The following is a 23586-nucleotide window of genomic DNA, read 5'->3' on the forward strand; positions in this document are numbered from 1 at the left end:
GGTCTAGAAGTCGGGCCCTGCCTCGGGCCCAGCACCCTCTGCAAAGCACACAGCACACGGTAGTTTTGCTGGTTAGTTCTGTTCCCCAGCATCAAAACAAATCCACAAAATAGGAAAGACACATGGCTATTAGTTGATTATTTTATGAACAAGATATTGAAAACTTAAATTAGTACATGTAGAGAGTTGGCACGAACAGAGGGCAGCAGTAGCATCTGCACGACATACCCCCTCCGCCACTGCCCTCAGCCCTTCCCCCCTCCAGGAGAGGTAGCGCTGCCGGCTGCAGATTTCTTCAGCTCTATTTTCATAGACTGAGTCTCAGCTCGAGGCTCGAATTTGGTCAGATTTCCTGCTCCTGGGGCTGCCACTACTGCCTTTCCTGCTTTCATACCTTTTGACATAGGAATGCGGGTGGGTGTAGGCCGCTGGGATGACCCGTCTTGTCCCGACTGTAAGAGAGAAAATACAGAAACGCAAGGGCAGTGTTGGTGAGTTTCCCCTGGAAATGCCATCAGTCTGCGCATAAGCAGGGCTCTTGCCACAGAACTACCCACAGACGACCCCTCTCCAGATCAGATTATCGTTAGCAAGTTGGAGTTGGTGTCTAGTCCACTTCAGTCCCCCCCCTTCCCCTCTCCCGGAACATCTGTGCACCCTTCGTTCTCTTCTCAAGCCCCTGACCTACCTCCTCTACCCTTACTGGAGACAGCCTTCACTCCTACTTCACAGAGAAGCTGCAGGACACCCTGCGTATACTCAGGCATCTTTACTCCTACTGTCCCCCAAATCGCCTCACTTGCTTTACATGAAGCAGCTCTCCTTTCCCCTCCTAAGGAGGCCAGATCTTCTCTTTTTTGTATTGTCACTGCTGACCACACCCTCTTTTTTTTTTTTTTTTTTTTTTTGCCATGCCGTATGGCATGCAGCATCTTAGTTCCTCGGCCAGGGAAGAACCCGTGCCCCCTGCAGTGAAAGCTCAGAGTCCTAACCACTAGACTGCCACAGAATTCCCCCACAGCGCCCTTCTTGAAGTGCTCCTAAAACTCTCCTGCTGTGAGTTCTTACTTGGGTCTCACCCATCCCCGTCCTGTCTCTGACGACTCCTTTTCACTCTGGCGCTGGCTCCCGGTTCCAGCTTGCCTGCCTTCTAAATGTGGGTGTCACCGTGCTCCATCCTTGGCCCTCTTTTCATTTTTCACATTCACCCTGAGAATCGCCTCAGTTGTCACCCATATGTTGCTGAGTCCCAGGACCTCGAGTCTTCAGTGCTCTCCTTAAATGCAGATCCAGATTTCCAACCGCGTGCTAGACATTTTCAGTGTCCCTCAGGCATCTCAATTATAACAGGCCCCAAACATTACTTAACTTCTCCCCCAAACAGTAGTCCCCCTGAGTTTCTCATTTTATCCACCTCTACAGCCAAGCCAGAAACCTCAGAGCTGCCCTCTGTATTCAGTTTGTCACGAAATCTTCAATTCCGTCTTCAATATATGTCTGTCCTCATTTTCGTTACCACAGTTCAAGCATACGCCATCTCCAGCCTACAGAATTGCAACAGTATCCCCGTCCTCGGCCTCTATTTCCTCCAATTTATCCTTTAAATGGTTTTACAGACATACCTAACACATAAATAATGTAGTTTTAAAAATCATTACCTTGTTTCTGGGTCCCTTTGTCTACTCTCTGAGATTAAATGTCAGTTTCATAAAAAGACCCACACATCTTCAGTATCTGACCCCAGTGTGTCTCTCCTTTTCTGCTCCTCCATTTTGTCTCCAGTCCCAGCCGCTGCAGCGCAAAGGGACTGCTCACCTTCCCCAACAAGCCAGTTCCTCACATCGCCATCGCCATCGCTGCGCCTGTGCACACGCTGCCCCCTCTCTGCATCTGTGAAGACCTCTTCCCCCAGTGAAGCCTTCTCTGCTTGTTCCTTTGTACATACCCCTCTCACAGAACCACTAAGGAGGTTTCAATCCTGCCTCTCCCACTCAGCCAAGAACTTCGACAGGTCCTCTTTACAGTCGGCACCTAACCCCACGCCTAAAGTGCTGCTAATGGTCAATAAATGTTGAATAAATGCACAAATGAACTAACCACACTATTCGATTTCTGAGAGGGGTATTCCCAAACTTTTTGTTGCCCTTGATCTTATGGGATCTGATATACCTGAAGTACGTGAATCATCATTTAGGCCTTAGAAATCTTAGACAGTTGTTTTGAAATCCTATTTGTGTAGGGGCTTTAGTCAGTAATCCAAAATGTTGCTGCAGAAGGGAAGCCTAGCTTGACCTGACCCTTAAGATGGGAATAAGATGTTCCAGCAGAAGATCTGCTCTAAATTACAACAATTACACCTCCACTAGCTTTTATAAAAATCCAAGCTACGCTGTGTTGCTTAAATAAAAGCAGCATTGAACCATTTGAGAAGGGTGAGCAGTGCTGAATGCTATTCAGCTCCCATGGAGCCAATAACAAAAAGCTTTACTGGCAAAGCAGTTAGTAAGTAATTCACACTTTGGAGGCTGTCTTGGGTCTATGCTTGTGCACAGAGAATTAAAGTAAATTATAGTGAAGATATGGGAAAATGAGCCACAGTTTCTATACTTAAATAATAAGCTTCCTCTCCTTCTTAAGAGTTTCTAATATATGCTGCAGAATTTATTCAGAGATTGGAAATCATAATTTCTAGTCTATTAGTTTAAACTAATATCTAAGTAGTGCATGCTCTTCTATAATTTCATCTACCAGTTGTCTTCAATAAATGAAGAAAATCACTGGATGTATTTTGAAAAATAGAATTTATTTTTAAGTTCTGGCTTTTATACTTTGGACATGCTTTTTTATAACCCTTCATTTAGCCTCCCAGCTGGTATTAACTAAATATTTATCGAGCACCTGCTCTCTGCACGATACTATTAATACAATGTACTGTTTAGAAATATAAACTCACTTCTTTTTTACTTTAAAAAAAGTTTTGGATATAATAATCTTTTAATCTTACTTTTCGAATAAAGTATGACTATGACCATATGTAAATGTATTTTAAATATTTTAGGTTCTAGAAATATAACCCAGGAATCGTTTATTTATTTATTTATTTTTATTTTTTGGCTGCATTGGGTCTTAGTTGCTGCAGGCGGGCTTTCTCTAGTTGCGGCGAGTGGGGGCTACTATTCCTTGCAGTGCGAGGGCTTCTCACTGTGGTGGCTTCTGTTGTTGCGAAGCACGGGCTCTAGACACGCGGGCTTCAGTAGTTGTGGTGCTCAGGGCTCAGTAGCTGTGGCGCACGGGCTTCGTTGCTCCGCGGCATGAGGGATCTTCCCGGACCAGGGCTCGAACCCGCGTCCCCTGCATTGGCGGGTGGATTCTTAACCACTGCGCCACCAGGGAAGCCCAACCCAGTAACGGTTTTAATTATTTTCTGCATATTGACCATTTCTCCCCAGTCTCCATTTTTCAAAATACTGTAAACATAAAAACCAAATTTTAAACCTCATTATTCCCATATGCTGACACTGTAAGAGGCCATCTTTGCAAGGATTTTTGGAGTCTCCATAATTGATGTGAAAGAAAAATTATCCCTCATAATTGGCTCAAATTCATAAAGTACTAGGCCACTTTTTACTCCTATTTCTTCATGTAGACAGTCCCCTAGGAAACAGCTCGTAGTGGGTTCGGGTGGAGCCGAGGCACGTGCTTTTGCTGTATTTTGGGCACTGCGTTGTTCTCACTCCCCCCGCACACCCCGCGCCCCCCGCCTTGGCGTGAACTTTGGAGCCCCCTCTACTCACCACTGACTGGGTTCCTCTGGCCGATGAGGTCGTGACCGGTGTAATGGTGATGGTGCTGGTCACTTTGCTCGCGCCAGGGCGAGGCGAGACGTGGCTCCTGGGCGAGCGAAGGACTGTGCCGGTGGACACCTCCTTCTCCGCGGCCACGCTGACAGGTCGGACAGTAATCACCGGGCTTGCTCCCTCAGCCGCAGTCCCAGGGGCACGCTTAAACTGAGAACCTAAGTGAATGTGAATTTTATTGTCTTCCGTGGTTATGATATTGGCATTGGAGTTGTACTTCCGGACTGGGGCTGGCACAGTCTGCTTCTCCGGGGTGACCTTGAGGACAGTCCTTCCCACGGGCATTTCCTGGGATTCGGAAGGGACGGTGATGTCCGCCGGGGCCGCCGATGTGGACACGGTCATGATCTGAATGGGGGACGTGGGCCTATCCGCAAACGGCCCTCTTCCGCTTTCTGGTGTCTTCTCTCTGGAGAAGGTAGTAATTGTGACTGGGGACATGGCTCGCTCCGCGCTGAGAGTAGCATCTCCGCTTTTCTGTTTCTGAGACATGACATTTGGTGACGGGATAATGGTTATCCTCGGTTTCTGATTCCCTAGGGTGGGAATGACGGTGGTACTGGAAAAAAACTCTTCCGCCGTGGGGCTCGTAATCTCCAAAGTGGCAGTGCTGTTCTCATGGTCCGGCGTCACTCGAATGTGCAGGGGCTGGCCCTGCTTGGGCGAAAGAACCAGCTCTCCTGGGTGCCCTGGGCTGGAACCGGCTCGAGGCCCCTTCTCTTGAGTCACCGGGGGCCCATTCTCCCTTTTTCTCATCCATGGAATCCAAGACTTCCTCATGGTGAGCTCGTTGGCCGCGGGCGGATACCTGTCTAGGACAGAGGAACGTTCCACAGGTTTCTTCAGCCCCACCTGTCGAAGGTTACTCATGATATGGTTTTCTTCTTGAAAGGATTTGCGTATAAACACTGCTGGCGTGTCCTCCTCCACCGCTTCGCTGCCGACAGCATCTGTCTGGACGCCGGTGGACGTCACGGGGACATCCACCATCCTCCTCCCGTTCACGCTGGGTCGGAGAGCGCGGCTGTACCGCTTGGACAGCTCCAACTCTTTGGTCAGATTGAGGACCTCCTGCCCCATGTTCTTGTTCTTGTTTTCTTCTTCCATAAATCTTTGCTGAAGGACAGAGTAATCCACTTGGAGCTGAGAAAGCTGATCTTCTTTGTTCATCAATTCATGAATCTTCTCTTTAAGGGCTTGGACTTCTGCTTTTAAGTCTCGACTTTTAGCTTCTTCCAGCCGAAACCTGTGTCTCAGCTCAGCTTCCTGGCTCACCGCCTCACCTTTCTCTATTGCTTTATTCTTGGCGATTTGGTGTTTTATCTCCTCCAGCTGCTGGGAGAGGAAGTTGGCCTTATCCTGCTCGCTTCTAAACTTCTGCTCCAGCTGGCCGTACTCATCTTCCGTCTTCATCAGATCCCCTTCCACCACCTCCAGTTGCTGGAGACGTTTCTTCAGTCTCTCGATTTCAAGTGTTAGCTCCTTAATTTTGTTACCTTCTGGGCAGGTGAGCTCAGGTCCTTTTCGAGACCTTCCTCTTGTTATTTCTCTCTCCACCTCTTCTATCCCATCAAGTCTCTTCTTTAATAAGTCAACACTGCAGCTTAATTCAGAGGATTTTTCTTCTTCACTTTTCAGTTTGCCTATTAACTCATCTCTCTCTTTTGTCAAATTGTACACCTTTTCCTCCATTTCGGATTTCAGTTTTAAAAGCTTCTTACTTTCTTCGATGAGCTTTTCCGTCACATCCATAACCTTGCCTTGTTCCACCTTAAAATTTTTATTGAGTCCATCCACTTTTCTCTCTTCTTGCTTTATTTTTTCCATCATGTTTTTCCTTTCATCAACCAGCATCACGGTAAAGGACTTCAACTTTGTCAGATCGTCTTTCAGGCTTAATTCAGCCTTTTCCAATCGACTTTCAGAACATTCCAGTTCTTTAACCCGACTCTTGACTACCTCCAACTCATTGAGCAGGTCCTTGGTTAAGTTCTTTTCTTTCTCCAGATTTAAATGCAGCTGGGTACACTCCGATTTACTCTTGCTGAATGCTTCTTCCAACTTCTCCAGTTCAGACATTCTCACCTGTAACTTCTCGACTTCAAGTCTGAGCTCTCGGCTATGGTGCTCCTCCTCCTGCAGCTTCTTCCTCAGCCCCCTGCACTGGGATTCGGTTTTCGTGATCTCCTCATCTTTACCCTCCATCTCAAGTACGCGCTTCCGAAGCTTTTCCACCTCTGCCATGAGACTGGAGTTGCCACATTCCCCTTTGGCAATTTTATCTCTTAGCTCCTGAAGTTCTACTTCTGCCTTTTGAAGATTTTTGTTGGTCTCTTCCAGCTCCTCGATTCGTTGAGTCAAGCCAACCAGCCTAAGTCTGAGCTGCCTGTTGTGAGACTCCTGATTGGCCAACTTAGCGCTCATCTCTTCATGCTCCTGGGAAAACCTCGAAGCCTTGTGTTCAAAATCCACTTCCAACTTGAGCAATTTCTGCCTGTCTTCTTTGGATTTAGAAGTGATGGCTTTGAGCTTTTCTTCCTCTTCCCTCAGTTTCTGAGTCAGGTCCTGTACTTTCTGGCTTTGCAGGCCAAGTTGCTCGATATGCATCTGCCTTTCATCCACCAGCATGAGTGCGAAGGACTTGAGTTTCACAAGCTCATCTCTCAGTTTGTTGAGCCGCTTAGCATTTTCCTTTTCTTTGCGGGCTTGGTAAGCCTTTTCTTGTTCAAGGAGTTTTTTCAACCTAGAAAACAAAATATATTAAAACATTCTATTTTATTGCATTAAACTTTATATATTATATCATACATAAATATTTCATATACATATTAAAAGATTAGTCTGCAAATAAGTTTCTCTTAGGTATTACATAAAAACAAAATAAAATGCTGTTACAATAAATCCCTTATCAATTACTGCAGGATGAAGGTTTAACAAATAGCCATTAATGAAGCTAATCAGAAGGCAGGACGCTGGCTACCGGTACTGAAGGGTAGCAACTAGAAGGGGGCATGAAGAGGGCTTTTCAGGTACTAGTTTCTGTTTCATAATTTGTGTGTGCAGGGCATTAGCGATGAATTGTGACAACTTTGCAAAAGATAACGTGGACTTTGTGACTGCTTACTAACTGGTAAGAAGGGAGAGAGAGAGAGAAAAAAAATGACTTCAATGCTTTGGGTCTGAATAATTGCAAACAGTAATACTTTTAACAGAAACAGGAAAAACAGGTGAGAAAGGGTATTGACAGAAATTGAGAACTGAAGCAACAGCAAGTTGAAAAGTATACCAGACCATAGTTAACAATACTGTACTGTATACTTAAAATTTTTAAAAGAGGGTAGATCTCATGTTGACTGTTCTTACCATGATTGAGACAAACAAACAAATAAATAAACGTGCCAACAATTAGAAATGTAGTGCTTTGAAAATAAGTCCTATAAATTTTACAGCTCATGTACACCTTAACCCATAGCCTTAATGCCTCCCCACTGTCTCTGCTCCAGTCCAAGTACTCAGCATTTGCTGATAATTCTGCAACAGCCTCCAAACTGGTCCCCTCACAACCTCAGCTGTGCCACTTCCTAGCTGTATGGTCTTGGAGAAGTTATATAACCTCTGTGTATCTCACTTTTCTCACTTATAAATTGAGCATCAAAATAGTAGCTAATTCATAAGGTTTGTCTGAGGTGCATATCAGTTAATATATGGAAAGCACGTATAACAGTGCCTGGCCCATAGTAAGTGTAGCTAAAACTACACTTTATATTATAAATGTATAATTATATTATTATTATGTTTATCATTATTATTATTACTACTTACTCTCACCCAAATTCTAATATAATCATGTCACTCCTGGTAAATGGAATATTTATAAATGGCATATTTCCCGCCACGTCAATAAACAAAGGGTGTCACAGTCATCAACAACTGCAGCCCTCCAACGTGAGCCAGTGGGCCCTGAGGAAACTCAGGGCTGAAAAGAATACCTGCCATCTAGCAGCCATCAGACTGCAGCCACTCCCTGAAGTGAGCCCTGAGGAAACTCAGGATGTGCAAATACAGGATACTGGCCCTAGGTAGCTGAGGTGCCTATCAAAGGAATGATTTCAGTGAGCCCAGACTCTTGCATCTTCCCATACACAGAAAAGCGCTACATTCCTTAACTTGAGATACCTGGTTTTCTTTAATTAACAATAATCTTTTGACGTTCCGACTACCTGCCCTTTTGTTGCAAAACTCCTATATGTCCTGGCTCACCCCTCGCCTCCTTGGAGCAGTTTCTCAGTTACCTGAAACACTGTCTCGGGGCTGTAGCCCTCATTTTGCAGCCAGTAAAGCTTAATTTGCAACTCTCACGTTGTGCATTTTTTTAAGTCAACACTCCCATGGCTTCCTATTGCTTTAAGAATAGAGGCATGAAATCCATAACAAGGCCCAGACTGATGTGATTCCTGACCACCTGGGCAGGTTGATCTCAAGCTGATCTCACCTGATATCTAAGCTCCACACATTCCTCAAATATGCTGGACCCTCTGCTTAGAAGTACCTCCCTGCTCTTCCTTTCTCCCTGACACATACACACACACACACGTGAACATATCTGGTTGACTTTTTATCCTTTGAGTCTCACTCAAATGTCACTCCCTTCAGGAAGCCTTCCCTGACCAAACTGACTAAGTCAGAGCCTCTTAGAAACTCTCATAATACCCTGCACTCTTCTTTTATAACACTTATCAACTTATAAGTTTTTCATGTCTGCCTACCTCTGTTCATGAAAGTTCTGTGAGAGTGGGCGCCAGGTCCTTGTTCACCCCCTAGCACAATGCCTGGCACATAGGAGGTGCTCAAGAAATATTGACTGAATGGATAAATGGAAGAAAGAACAAATAAATAAGCTTGAGCTAGAAATACAGCTCAAGCCACCTACATAGGGCTGTGTGAACTAAAGTCCTTACAATGCTGAGCTGAGGATAAATTTTTGTCGAATGTATGTCATGGTTGTTACTAGGCCAGTAATTGGATATTACTAGTGGCTATTAGACAATGAATGTGTCTGATCTCATTAGCAATGCCCTCTCTTAAAGAATATGGTCATCCTAGTCATCAGCTCTGGGAAAAGAGGAGTTTCTCTTAAGTGGGAAACCTCACATGAGAGAGGGAGCCTTCTCTGTGTGGACTGGAAAGATATCCTAATGGTCTGTCTATCCTTAGTTCTGGTGGGTGAACAACATTTTCATCTACCTTTCCAGTCAATTTGGCATTCCACTTTCAGGTGTGTTTTTTCTTCTTCCCCCATATCTATAAATCCTCTTTTTTTTACATTAAACAAGCATTCAGAAGCATTATCACATCATCGTGCAACTATTCACAAAGCGTAATGACTATCGCACAAACAATTTTCTAATAGTTACAATTTCCCTTTGTGCTTTAAACACTTAATTTACTGTACATTATGGGGCATTTCCATGTAATTATGCTATTGAAGGAGCAAAATAAGAGGATTTCAGTGTCCTGTTATGGTGTACACATTTATCAAAACTCATCAAAATGTATAATTAAAATTGGTGAATTTTGTAATACATAAATTATATCTCAATTCTAAAATAGATTAAGAAAAATTATATTAAAAGCCCTGCAAAGTGTTCTAAGATGTCATATAAAGGGAGAAAACTTGTAAACAAATATAAAAGAGTGGCTTAAAATATGATTGAAAACATAAGGTAGCTTATTAATCTTAAGGCAGAAAGAGGTGAAAGCAGAAGTTGTAAAAATAAAGAGAAGACAGCTAACTTTTTCAGGTGGAATTCTGGCTGACGAGAAAACTTGTTCCAGGAAAATAATGTTTCAGGTATGAGAAAACCTTGAGTCCTAATATTATTTCAAGAGGCTCGTAAAAGCCCACTCCAAACTCGAGTATTTACTAATACTTAATTTTTTAAAAAATAAAGGATAGGAAGAAAGGTCTTTTGTAATAAAACGTTTTATTTACCAACTATCTGTTACATCCTAGGCTGTGTGTTTATTATTTCATTTCATTTTCATAACAACGCTGTGTGTTTATTATTTCATTTCATTTTCATAACAGCGCTGTGTGTTTATTATTTCATTTCATTTTCATAACAACGCTGTGTGTTTTATTATTTCATTTCATTTTCATAACAATGCTGTGTGTTTTATTATTTCATTTCATTTTCATAACAACGCTGTGTGTTTTATTATTTCATTTCATTTTCATAACAACGCTGTGTGTTTATTTCATTTCATTTTCATAACAACGCTGTGTGTTTATTATTTCATTTCATTTTCATAACAACACTTTGAGCACTTATTTTTATAAATAAAAGTGTTTTATAAAAGTGTTTTATAAAACACTTTGAACACTTATTTTTATAAATAAGGAAGTCATTTGCCCTAATCATGGGAACAGGACTAAGAAGGGGCAGGTTGGGATTTTGGACCAGATCTGTTTGACCACAGTGTGCTTTTAACAATGCTATTGCTTGAACAGCTGAAATTCACAAGACTTTGTGTTTGTTTAGGTTAACTTCATCTTAGTTGATTCACCTATCCTTCTGGAATTGTCAAGATCCTCCTTGGACTGTTTTGTCACCCGATATATCAGTTTATATGTAGCATTGTGTCAATGGCAACACAACCCCAGTGATTAATAGAAAGACAGGTCAATGTACAGAGCCCTTCAAATACAGTCAAGCTCTCCCTGCTGCTGACTTCAACCCATTCAGCAGCAGGGACGTTGTCATCAGTCACCCATGAGCCCGTGGGGCTGTTAGTCATTATCTCTCTGAGTTCCCAGCCCTCCCTTGCACCTGTTCCAACCACATCCTCCTCACGTCAGTCAACTACAACCAAATTCTTCCAGATGCTTGGGCTCCAGATCTAGAGTCATCCTTGAGTTCTGTCCTCTCTCACAAGCCCACATTCAGTTCTTCAATAAATCTTGTCAACTCTACCTTCAAAATAAATCTCGAATCCAATTACTTCTCATTCCGCTATTGCTCTTACCCTGGCCCACGCCACCGTCATCCCTTATCTGTATTATTGCAATAGCGACCTAACCTGACTCTCAACTTCCACTTTTGCTCACCCTCATCTGTCCTCTGCCCAAGAGCCAGCGTGATTTAAAAAGGATGAATCAGCTCGGTGCTTTGTGACGGCCTGGAGGGGTGGGATAGGGAGGGTGGGAGGGAGGGAGACGCAAGAGGAAAGAGATATGGGGACATATGTATATGTATAACTGATTCACTTTGTTATAGAGCAGAAACTAACACACCATTGTAAAGCAATTATACTCTAATAAAGATGTAAAAAAAATAAAAAATAAAAAGGGTGAATCAGATCCCGTCATTCCTCAGCTCCAAGCCCAAATCATCACAATGGCCTAAAAGGCCCCACATCATTACTCTTTTCCTCCTATTTCTGTGACTTTATCTCTTAAAACTCTTTCCTTTATCCTTGAGATATTCTACTAGATCACTGCTTCATTTCCTTCAAGTCTTTGTACAATCATCCCCTCTCAGGGAGGCCTGCTTTGCCAACCTTATTTGTCTTGTGCATTTCATGGTAGAACTTCCTATTTTCTTCTTCTGCTGTCTTTTTCTCCAGAGCACTTATTACCATCTAATACACTATACATTTTACTTATTCTTTTTTTTTTTAATTGACTGTCGTTCTTCTCTAAACTGTAAACACCTTGAAAGGAGGGTTTTTGTGTATTTTATTCACTGCTGCAGCCCCAGCACCTAGAATGTGGCCGATGGTGAGCTCTTTCCACGTTTGTTGAAGATGATCGCAAAAGGCCTTCTCAAAAGTTTTGCTGCAATTCGAATGTGCTCGGCCAAATCCTTAACTTCTTTGTGCCTCTGTTGTGAAGACTAAAGCAAACAGCCTCTGTAAAGTGCTTAGACAGTGGTCAGCCCACAGAATGTTCTCAGTAAATGCCATCCGCCAGTGCTGTTGGTCACACCTCTTCTTGTTTACTCATTTGACAATCATTTACTGAACACTTACTTTGTGCAGGGGCACTCTGCTAGGCATATAAAGTTAAAAAAAGACACAGTTCTTGCCCCTAAGGCATTTACTCTCTAAAGATGAGAACAATTAAACCAATACAGAGAACAAAGACACGCAGAGGAAGCATCTACCTCTGTGGGAAACCAGAGGAAGGGCAGCTAAGTCATATCAGGGGAGTGTAGTCAGGGAGGCTTCTAGGAGGAGGTGACTCTTAACCTGCGTATTAAAAGCTAAGTAGGAGCTAAGTAAGTAGAGAAGGCAGGGAAAGGACCCTCTAGACCAGGGGTTAGCAGTATTGTCTGTGGGCCAAATCTAGATCAAGGCCAGTATCTGGACAGTCCTAGAGCTAAAAATTGTTCTTACATTTCTAAAGGCTTGTAAAACATAACGAAGAAGAAGAGGCAGACACTGTAAGTGGCCTGCAAAGCCTAAAATAGGAGTGTAGTGGAAACAGCACGTAAAAGCACAGAACTGGGAAATAGACCCCAAAGGTAACTCAACTAAAGTGAAGGGTACCTGTGGGAACAGTGGAAGGAAAGGAGGTTGGAAAGGAAGGCCAAGCAAACAAAGCCCCCAGCGGGCTAAGAGGATGACTCTGAACTTGGGATTCAGAATATGAGGAAGTTCGACAGGTGTGGAGAAGCTGGAGATCAGTTAGGAGCTCCTGAGAAAGCAGGAGTTGAGAAACGGAGTCTGAACTAAGGTTATGTCATTGAATAAAAAGAGAAGGGGGTTCACGTGGTGATATTCAGGAGACAGAAGTCATAGGGTTTGGTAACAGACTGAGTGAGGATGGAGAGGGAGAAATTTGGACAGACTCCACTGCTTCTGGACAGGGTTATTTGTCGGCTGTCAGTGCTTATAACATATAGGCTAATAGAAGAGAAACAGCCTTGGAGGGGATGATCATGATGCTCCAGAAAAGGTACATCGGGGCTTCCCTGCTGGTGCAACTGTTAAGAATCTGCCTGCCAATGCAGGGGACACGGGTTCAAGCCCTGGTCCAGGAAGATCCCACGTGCCGCAGAGCAACTAAGCCTGTGCACCGCAACTACTGAGCCTGCGCTCTAGAGCCCACGTGCCACAACTACTGAGCCCGTGTGACACAACTACTGAAGCCTGCGTGCCTAGAGCCCATGCTCCGCAACAAGAGAAGCCACCGCAGTAAGAAGCCCGCACACCGCAGGGGAGAGTAGCCCCCGCTCGCCGCAACTAGAGAAAGCCCACGTGCAGCAACGAAGACTCAACGCGGCCAAAAACAGAATAAAATTTTAAAAAGGCACGTTGACTTTGAGGTTGTTGGAACCTACAAGTGAAGTGCTTATTGGTACCCAGGAGTTCAGGAGATGGATCTGGGCCAAAGTTACAGACTGGGAGTGTCCAGTGACGGGTGCAATCTAAAGCCATGAGAGAGGATGAGATGAGTAAGAGGTGTGAGACATCAGAGAGAAAGAGAACCAAGGATAGAAAAAAGACACTGAGATGAGAAAACATCAAGGAACTTAATGAGAGAGGCTGAGCGGGGAGAGCCAGAGAGTCAGGAGGGAATCCACGCAATAGTGGATTTGCAGACCCCAAGAGGGCAGGAATGGGGCATGTCCATAACTGCAATGCTCTGGAGGGACCAAGTGAGAGACAGGAAAATGTTCCTTGTTTTCATTTAAACTCAAATTTAAAGAAAACTTCTTCCATTTTATACGTCAACACGGATATTGACAGTACTTCACTCGAGCAGTTTTAGTGGGGTTAGGGATCAAACTACAAAATAAAGCTTAGCTGAAGAAAATTCAAAGCGAAAAAAAAAAAAAATGGAGACAAGTACCTGAGACTAATGATTTGAGATCTTGATTGTGAAAGGAAGGAGAAACAGGGATGTGGACACAGGACACAGGTAGGGCAGGGTCAACATTTTTAACCTCATATGTATATGAGAGATATTAGCATGTTCCCACTTAACTTTAAAGCTCTTTGTTTTTCTTTATAGAAATAATCCAGTTAATAAATAATGATAGAATAATAAATAAAGAAGTAATTGTACAATACCACCATTTTGCAATCCCCAGTAAAATAATGGGTGTGGGCAATGCTCATTAATGTCTCCCAAAAGAGAGACAGCCAGATACTGTATACATATATATAGACCTCCACCCAAGAAATTTTCTTACCAAAAAAATTGAACCTGAATCAGATCGAGCTTCTATAACCATTAGTTTACAGAAAAGACAGGGGCAAGAAACATACTAAATGACACTGTGATGATGCAATCAGAAAAGTCCAAAATGTAGGGGACTATACAGGATAAAAAACTTAGTTTCTTCAATAAATAAATTCTAAGAAAAAAGAATGGGGGAGGGGAAACTATAGATTAAAAGAAATTTAGAAGACATACCAACCAATTATAATCTGTTTGGAGTCTCATTCAAATTATTAAAAATAAGACAATTGGAAAAATTATGTTAAGGAATTATTATTAAATTTTAGGTGTGATAAAGGATTTTGACAATATCTTTAAAAGAATCCTTACATTTTAGAAATACATATTGAAATATTTATGAATGAAATGATATGTCTGGAATTTACATTACAGTAAGCCAGCAGAGTTAGGATAGATGAAACCAGATTGGTCAAGAGTTGACTAATTGTTGAAGTTAAGTGCTGGGTACATAGGAGATCATTACACTATTCTTTTTATTTTGTAGATGTTTGAAATTTTCCATAATAAGATTTAACCCTCTTTTGTAATGTTTAGCTTTTCTCCACCCAAGTCTCAGCTAGTTTGGAGTCTGGTCATATTTTCATTTTCCTTACTCTATGATGTGACTCTCATATTTCTATGATTGTGGGTGAATCTTTCATTCCTTTCCATGTTTATAATTAAGCTTGTTAGAGACTTCTACTTTTTCTTCCTCACTGGGATCTGTTCATTCTTACTCAAACTTATGCTAGAAAAAGCAGCTCATTCTGATCTGTTCCACAGATATTTGTTAATTTAGCTTTCCTTTTAGAGTCTAAAGATAAATTGTTTTGGAGGGGAAAGGGGAAGTGAAAGATTTTTTTAAAACCCTCTCCTGGATATCCATCTTTGAGATAAACACCTTCCCTGGAACAGTTGTCAATCCGTGCTCCTGAAGACTCAGGGCCTCACTGGACTATATTCATTCTCACTTTTTTTCCTTGAACCATTTCTCCAAATTTCTCAGCATTAGCCCCAGAGCAGCAATCCTCTCTTTGCTTCCCTTGTCACTTGTCACCATTTTAATCCATCAGACCCCATTTGAAACCCTGATGTCATCCTAGGTTTGTTTCTCAGCCAGACCACGCTAATTTCCCTTCTCACTGTTTCCTTCCCCTCCACTGTTTTTGTACTTCTTCAGCTCTCCCTGTGTGTATGCCTCTCTGTTAAGAGAAAAGGCAGGTTAAAACTAGCAAGGGCATGAGAGTGATTAAAGATGAATGAACCTCAAAAGAGTTAAGCTTTCCTGCAGTTTGAAACCTTGAATCACAATGCATTCTTTCCCAACTAGAGCATATAGTAGAGAACTAAGCAGCTTGGTAACATGATAAGACATGGTTTTACCAGATGACCCAGGAAGAAGTGTTACTCTTTCATAAATCACCTCAGTTCCTCAAGATGGTGACTATTATAATAATTATGCAGAATTAATCTAATGTTCCCAATATACTGTGCAGGGCGGGGATTAGGGTGAAGTGGAGGAGACTGGGTTGTGCAGCTGCAGAGTCAGGTCCTGTTCTCATTTGAAATTTTGATATATTTGTTCATCATGGATTTTTTTGCATTAATTTTAATTTTTAAAAATAGTGCATTAAAATATTACGTATCTTGATTACTGAGTTGTTTTGGCATCCCCTTAAGTTTTGCGCCCAAGGCTGAGAGTCTCATTTGCCTCACCCTAGTCCCAGCCCTGGGCACTGAGTGCTAGATAACCATATTTTACATATACAGAAATGGTGGGTCCTTTATCACAGGGCACAGACTTTTTTGAGCTTTGTTTCTGTTTTGTGTTTCTTAGTAGTGGGGATGAGTTTACAAAGCCCTTGTGCACTTTTTTCTTTTCCCCTATTGTGAAGACCAGCAGTATCGTAGGGTACCTATCTGACCTCAAACTTGTATCACTATCCCACTGTGGTGGGATGGGGCCTAGCTCACCTATTCTCATGAAAAAGAACTTGGTGATAAAAATTAAAAGAAAAGAAAAGAAGTAAACTTTTTGCTAGCGCCTTTTATGAACTGCTTTTATGTCGCAAGAGAAGACCCTGAACTTATACACATGATTTCATGTTATAAAACTATACCCTATAAATGTATAAATAATCCAGTAATCTCACTACATTCAAGAGTATAATCCAAGTAATTCAAATAGCATTCACGCACCCTCTCAAGCAGATCATTACAAATGAAGGTTCACTCTCCAGATTTTGAGGGGATTATGTATAATTCTGCTGTAGAATAGGTACCTTGAGGTCTAGTTGTGAAAAATTATAAAACAAGGATATGCATTATGACTCCTCTCTGGGTTAGCCCAACAACAGACAATAAGCTAAGCTGATTATGAAATTTAACTGATAATAATCTATCTTTAAAAGGCACATCTGGTAGCAACTGAAAGCCGTGAAAATCTCGTGGCTGATACTAAATTATTCTTCTTGGAGACTGTGAGATTTCCTACTACCAGGTGAGCACAGGCTCATTGCTTGCCATGATTTGGTAACAACCAGACTCCACGGTGAAATACAAATTTAGTCTTCGTGAAAATCTAGTAACATGCTAATTTAAGTTTACAAATGCTAAATTCAGAAATAAATCACTTACTCTACTACTAGTAAATTGCTCTCAGTCATCGGAGAAATTAAAGTCTGGGGAATTGTTTGTTTTTCACCTAAAACCATTGAAACAACTATTTTTTCCCTGATAGTTTGCTGCCCAACAGGAGACCCTTATCTGAGAATCACTATTTGAGAACAAGCTCTCTAATCAAACGCTCTAGTATGAAGCTTCCCGACTCATACAGAATATAGCCATGATTCATTAATTCACTCACTAATTCAACAAGGATGGGTTGAATACTCTACCATTGTCAAATAATGTACCACGTGCTTGGAATTAAAAAAAAATTGCAATCCTTTGTAAAAAGTGCCATTTATGCTTTAAATATAGGCTACTCCATCCAAGGGTGGAGATGTGATTGGAGGAAGTAATTGCTCAAAGCTTTTGTAACTGTTTTTCCCTATAGTGTTCCCCCGCTGTCAGGGGGTAGCCCATATGGCCCCTCTGGGAGGCCTAGATAAGGGTTGCCCTCCTCCTTAGGGAACGAGGCCCGTGCAGGGGTGCCTGGCTTGATATGCTGAAGGAAGACTGGATTTCAGCCCCAGTTCTTCCTGGTCAGGGGCTACTACCTGCACAACCACACCCCATGGTCCCAGGGGCTCTTTTTTCTCATCCTTTGGGTTTCAGTTCACATGTCTTCTCCCCAGAGAGGCATTCTCTGATTAGCCTATTGAAAACAGCTTCCCCAGCCGCACGCCATCATGGTACCGTATTTATTTCTTTTACTGCACTTTCACTGTCTGAAATGATCTGGTTCATTCATTCGTGTACTTAGGTATTGTCTGTCTTTCCACCTCGGCACAGAAGAAAAATGCCATAAGAGCAGAGTCCAGCCCTGAACACCAGCCCCGCCCCCCGCCAGCACAGTGCCTAACACACAGTAGGCGCTCAATCAGTATTTGTTCGATGAATGAATAAGCAAAGTCATCCAGATGAAGAATGGGGAAAATGCGGTGCCACGTAAAGGGAAAAGGGTGTGCAGACGGAAGAACACAGGACGTCACACAGAGCAGCAGTCAACCTCAGGGCACACGGTAGGAGATGGGACAATGTCAAGAGGTAAGGCTCCAGTTGAAGGTGGAGGTCAGATCGTCAAGCAATCGTTTGGGTGTCATCCCAAGGAGTCAGGCACCTCCGGAGGATTATACCGAGTTCTCGAAGGACTTTAAGAATGGCGATAATATACAATTTCAATATTAGGACAGTCTGATGACAGCATGGTATATGGACTACAGAAAGGGGAGGCTGGAAGACCCGTTATGTTGAAATTTTCCCAAACCAAAAAAAAAAAAAAAAAAAAAAGACAAAACTAAGATCACGTTGCAACATGAGAAAAGGAGATTATAGGAATAGTTAGGGTGTAGAATTGTCTGGTTTGGGCGAAGGTTAAGGTAGAAAGAATTAGATGGGATTATTCCTGCATTTTGATATGGGTGAGTGTGTGAATGGTAGTCTCTCCTTGACCACACTGGCTTCAGTAGCACCGCAATCTAGCCAGCTGATCTAACTGGTACCACGGGGAATCTTAGTATGTTATGATGGACCCATTGCCCTGTTTTTTCTCAAGGCTCTACTGACTTGAGCTGAGGGCAAAACTCTCTTTTTGAGAAACTCAACTGAATCAGCATGGGCAAGACAAGTTTTTTACGACTTTTTGAAGTGTTCTCTTTTAGATCTCACTTTTCTTCAGCTTTGAAAAAAAATATATAGTTTTCTCTTATAAACTTGTAAGGGATGCAAATTAGGGCTCCAGACCTCTTGGTTAGAAAGTGTTTTTGAATAGGGACCTTGATTCACTCTATGAGATCAATGTTATATACAGCTGTAGAAAAAAAAAATTGTTATTGAAGTTACTAAAGTACCAAGCCATTAATGTGTATACTGTATTACTTAATAACATAAAATTCTATACTTCTTATTATTATCCTTTGTACTAGGCATTGTAGTAACAAACTCCTTCTAGCCTCAGGTTTGCTTTAGTCAATAGGAGGCACTGACAGGAGATCAGAGAATGTGGTATTAATTCCCTCTTGAGACTTGGATAGTTGGCTTCATTCTTCTACTAACAGCCACAGTCCCTGTTCGTAGGCCCTCTCCTATAGATACAGTTACGCCTGAGGGTTCTGGTAACTACTCCCTCCATCCAAGTTAATGGGTAGTAAGAGGTACACACTCTCACATTCCAACCCGCCTCCCGTCCCCCCAGGGAACTGCAGGGTCCCTTATTAGCTTCTCTCTACTCTACCTGCACATTTATAAAGCTATCAGATTACCCTGTTTGAAGCCTCTGGGTTTTGTTTTGTTTTGTTTTGTTCCTGTGACCTTGAATGATATAATGCATCTTGACCAGATCTTACAATACGTAAATTTCAGGGCTAGGGGTCACTTCCCTTCTCTACCCCCAACACAAAACTGGATGAGTCATGATTTCTCCTAAGACAGACTTAGAACTTGGGATAACAGGACAAATCCTCAGCAACATGGATGGACCTAGACATTTTCATACTGAGTGAAAGACAAATATATCGCTTATATGTGGAATCTAAAAAACAGGGGGTACAAACGAACTTTTTTACAAAACAGGAGTAGAGTCACAGATGTAGAAAACAATCTTATGGTTACCAGGGGATAAGGGGGGGGAGTATAAATTGGGACATTGGGACTGACATATACACACTACTCGATATAAAATAGATAACTAATAAGAACCTGCTGTAGAGCACAGGGAACTCTACTCAATACTCTGTAATGGCCTATATGGGGAAAGAATCTTAAAAAAAAAGGAGTGAATATATGTTTATATATAACTGATTCACTGTGCTGTACACCTGAAACTAACACAACACTGTAAATCAACTACACTCCAATAAATATTTAAAAATAAAAAAATAAAAAGTAAATAGGACAAATCCAAGAAGAGAGGAGCCACAGAGAGCAGTGGTCAATAGTGGGTCAATGAAGAGTTGAGGAAAAAGAAGAATGACTGGTGATAGCACGCGTACACATTGCTAAGGATGGAGAACAGGAACAAGAATGAAAAGGAAGCTGAAGCAAGAAGCGGGAGGCAGAGTGGTGCCCCTCGTCACTGGGGCCAGATACGGACCAGACCCCAAGGGGTCTCATCTGTTCCTGCCCTTAGGCTGGGCAGCAGGGAAGGGACTTGCCTTGGATCCCAGCGCAACGATCTTGAAGCCTAGCTCTTTACCCTTTACAATTTTGCACTGCAGATTCTTTAGAGCTAGAAAATTTCTGGTTGATAAAGGAGAAAGACCACAAATACTGAAAACTGAATGGGAACATTCAGGAAAATAAAAAAGGATAATTTCTGATAGAGGACCAAATATGAAATCATGGGTAGTAATTTGTGTATGTAATCAATGTAACTCTATGTAACTCTGCGTAACTCTGTGTAACTCAATCATGCCAATAATTTTCATTGACAGAAAATAAATGTATTTTGGGGGGCACTTGTCATTTCAAAGCTGACCCTCTGTTCAGTGTAGTAGTTCTGAGCACATGCTCTAGAGCCAGACCATCTGGTTTGAGTCCAGTTCTGCCCCCTCCTAACTATCAAAGTGGGATAATAGTATCTGTACACAGGGTTGTTGTCAGAATCACAGAATTATTATATGTAAAAGGATAAGTACTCAATAAATGTTAGATACTATTAGCAATAAGGCTAAATTGAAATTTACTGCCAATCTGTATCTTTCCCCTCCAACAGAACGAATTCTTCACAGTGGCGGGGGGAGGGTGTTGGTGCATCTACTGGTGCAGTGGGAAAGATCACTTCATTCTTGAAACTTGAAACTGTTGTTTGCAGGCATGGATGAGTAGTTTCTACCCACAATAATATACCGTTTATTGTGTTTTCATATTTCCTGAGTTGTTCAAAATACTATTCAAACACCCTCAGATTGATCAGATGAATATCTGTAAAACAGTAGAAAGAAGATATCATCCTTTCCCTTTGATGTTGTTTACGAAGAATCAGCCAGGTGCATAAATTTACTGAATGATTTTCAGGAGGAACAGAAAAAGCCATGAAGCAGAGAAGTTTGTCACCTAACTCTGTGGCCTTGGGCTCTTTATTCCAGCTGGCCCCCTCACCTTCCCTCACTCAATCCCAAAGACTTCTCCCATCCGCAAAGAAGGTGTCACCAAGGTGTATCACACCTAATGATGCAATGCTCCATCTAGGTAACACTGTGCATTATCACAGGAAACGCTCGCCCTCAGACAATAAGCTAAACGAAGTAATTTCCCAGGGAAGCCAGAGAGTAGGGAGGGTCTTCTGAGGCAGGTGGGTTTTGAGGGTCCCTGCGACCACAGTGTGACGGGTCCTCCCACAGGCCTGGGTAGAGGCCTCTCCTGTGTTCACTCAGAACACAGGAGGGAGGAATGGCAGCATGAATCAGATTTCCTGAGATGATTCAAACAAGCTGAAGACAATCCATAAAGGTACAAATATACCCCATTTTACTCTGTACATGTATTTATAGAGTGCTGGGCAAAAGTCACATTCTAAGCTTATAAATTATGGGAACTCATAATATAAAAACATATCCTGTTGTAAAGCCTTTTATTAAGATACTATTAATCTATCTCTTGGGCACATCTATTTTCATAAATAAGATTTGTTTAAAATAATACAGACATGAAATAAGTAGTGAATTAACTTAAGTATATAAATCACTGATAGCAGTGCATTCGCTTGCATTTATTTACTCAGAAAAACAACCCCCTCCCTTTTTAAAATGGCAGTAGAATTTATTGCCGTTGTATCTAAAGGTCTTTTTTTTAAAAAGCTTTTAAATATAAGCATATGTGAAATTTTACTAAATACTTTAAAAATTATGTTGATGTTTATCTAATAATTACTTTATCCAGTTTTTAAATAACTTTAAAGCTAATTTTAAAAATAAAAAGTCAAAATAATAAGTAAAACTCCAAAACCCCAGGCTTAATTTTGTGTTGATCCTGACTATTGTTGACCAAGAGAAAAAAGAAATGTGCACACGCCCTTCTGTTGTGGAAAGGATATTTGGTTTTACAAGCAAACAGAAGTTCATCCAGTCACATGGAATTAAGAATACAGGCAGATCAATGTAGTGAACCCAAGATTTTCATCACAGTTGAACTCAAGATTTTTGTCACTTTAAACACAGAGACAAAATATTAACAATCAATGTTACACAAAATTAAATCTACACAAATGAAAACCATACCATCTGCCCTTATGTTCAAATTTCTGTACAACAGGTCATATGAATCTGAAATCACGCTATAAAAATTAGATTTGGGCCAAGTGAAGTTCTTTTGTGAAAGACTTACACTACCCTCCAGCCCTACTGAGCACTAAATACTAGTTATTTATTTTATATACTCCGCTAAATTCAGACACTGTTTTTGGCAGTTTGAAAAACTACTAAAGTTGAACTTTTTACACAATTGTTTAACACAGTCCAAATTTTAATGCCATTTACACTTTAAAATAAAACCTCCTGTCTGCTTTGTTATTCTTGTTATCACTGCCACACTGACTGTTTCAGAACAAAAACGGCTTTCTTTAGATCACTGTACAATCTAATTCATTGCCAACTTTTACAAGCCTTCTCTGCATATGCAAAGAGAGATCTGCAGAAAATCCACATAACAATAACAAAAACTTTGAAAATAATATTTTCACCTCGAATTAGTTTTTTGCTCACCAAGAAATCATAAGTTAGAAGAGACATTTACAGCACATGGAAAGGTTGTTAAAAGCCTTCAGAACATATTAGTAGGACTGATGGCAGCAAGATAAGAGATTTTTCCGTTCTTATACAAACTCCCCAAGTTTCTGTAGGATGAGATTACTGTTCCCCTCCATAGAAAAACAGGAGCACGCTTCATACCGCAAGTTGCATCTTGGCCAGTTCCAATCAAGAAGCCTGAGGTATTAAGGAAAGTCACAGTACGCTGGTCATTTTCAAGGGTTGTCACCGTCCACACTCAGTAAAACCTGTAGCCGAAAGTTGAAAGGTTGTCGAGTCCTTACAGCCCTGGTCAGATTAGTCAAGTCTCTACAAATGTCCAAACTCAGCTTCCAAGATGCTCTTTGCAACCACACTAAGAAATGAGTTTACTGCCAAGTAAGCCTATGAACAAATGAAGTGCGCATGGACCAAAGTAACTAGCTTTGCTTAAATCAAAACAGATCTTGACTTCCTTACCTTAATACTAGGAAGCATGGTAGCTTTTGTTTTTGTTTTTGTTTTTTATAAGGGGGTACTGAAGTTTGTTCAACAGCAGCGGGCCCTGCTCAGCCCCCTACTCCACAGGGAATTAACCGTCACATTCCAGCCCTGTCATCAGAACAATGAAAGGTGAATGTTGTGCAAAACAGCTCGGGACCACTAACTGGTGATGTCATTCCTCCCTTCCACGGTTCATTATTGTGCAGATTTACTTCGGTCGGTGAAAAGGGGTGGAGCTGCCCAGGACGGGAAGAGAAGGCAGCTCTTAAGAATGGGAATTACGCCCTACACTGAGGAAAATGCGCTTGGGGAGGGGGTTGAAGTTGGGGAGAAGGAAAAAGTTAAAGAAAAGATATGCATAAAATGTCAGATGGGCCTCACTCCTGATTTCTGATTTTTCAAACTAGTTAAATTCCATACAGATCTATTCAACGCATGCTGGAATTGAACTAAATAGGGATCCCACTAGAGCCTTCTCTACGATTCAGCCAACAGGAGGAGATTCACGTTTCAAGCAAAGTGCCAGTTAATTTACATGTTATCTAAATGAAAACACTACAGCTTGGGCCAAAGAATGCCAAGTACCCATTAGTTTAAGGATCATTGTGTC

General features: G+C 41.7%; 1 protein-coding gene across 3 annotated transcripts in view; it reads right to left on the reverse strand.

Annotated features, from left to right (window-relative positions):
- Positions 1-23586, reverse strand: part of FILIP1 (filamin A interacting protein 1) — a 195143-nt gene that overhangs the window by 15641 nt on the left and 155916 nt on the right. For 2 of the 3 annotated variants that reach the window (XM_022590352.2, XM_022590353.3), the window contains 2 exons: positions 3795-6600; positions 246-452 (listed from right to left, as the gene is read on the reverse strand). In XM_022590352.2, coding sequence (XP_022446060.2) covers positions 246-452; positions 3795-6600 — 3013 coding nt within the window. Of the gene's footprint in view, positions 1-245; positions 453-3794; positions 6601-23586 lie in introns of those variants that run through there. The other variant, XM_089921748.1, reaches the window with a different exon arrangement.

The sequence above is a fragment of the Delphinapterus leucas genome, chromosome 12, assembly GCF_059928025.1.
Source record: "Delphinapterus leucas isolate spDelLeu-1000000601 "Yukka" chromosome 12, BTC_Dleu_Yukka2, whole genome shotgun sequence".
Classification (NCBI taxonomy): Eukaryota; Metazoa; Chordata; class Mammalia; order Artiodactyla; family Monodontidae; genus Delphinapterus; species Delphinapterus leucas.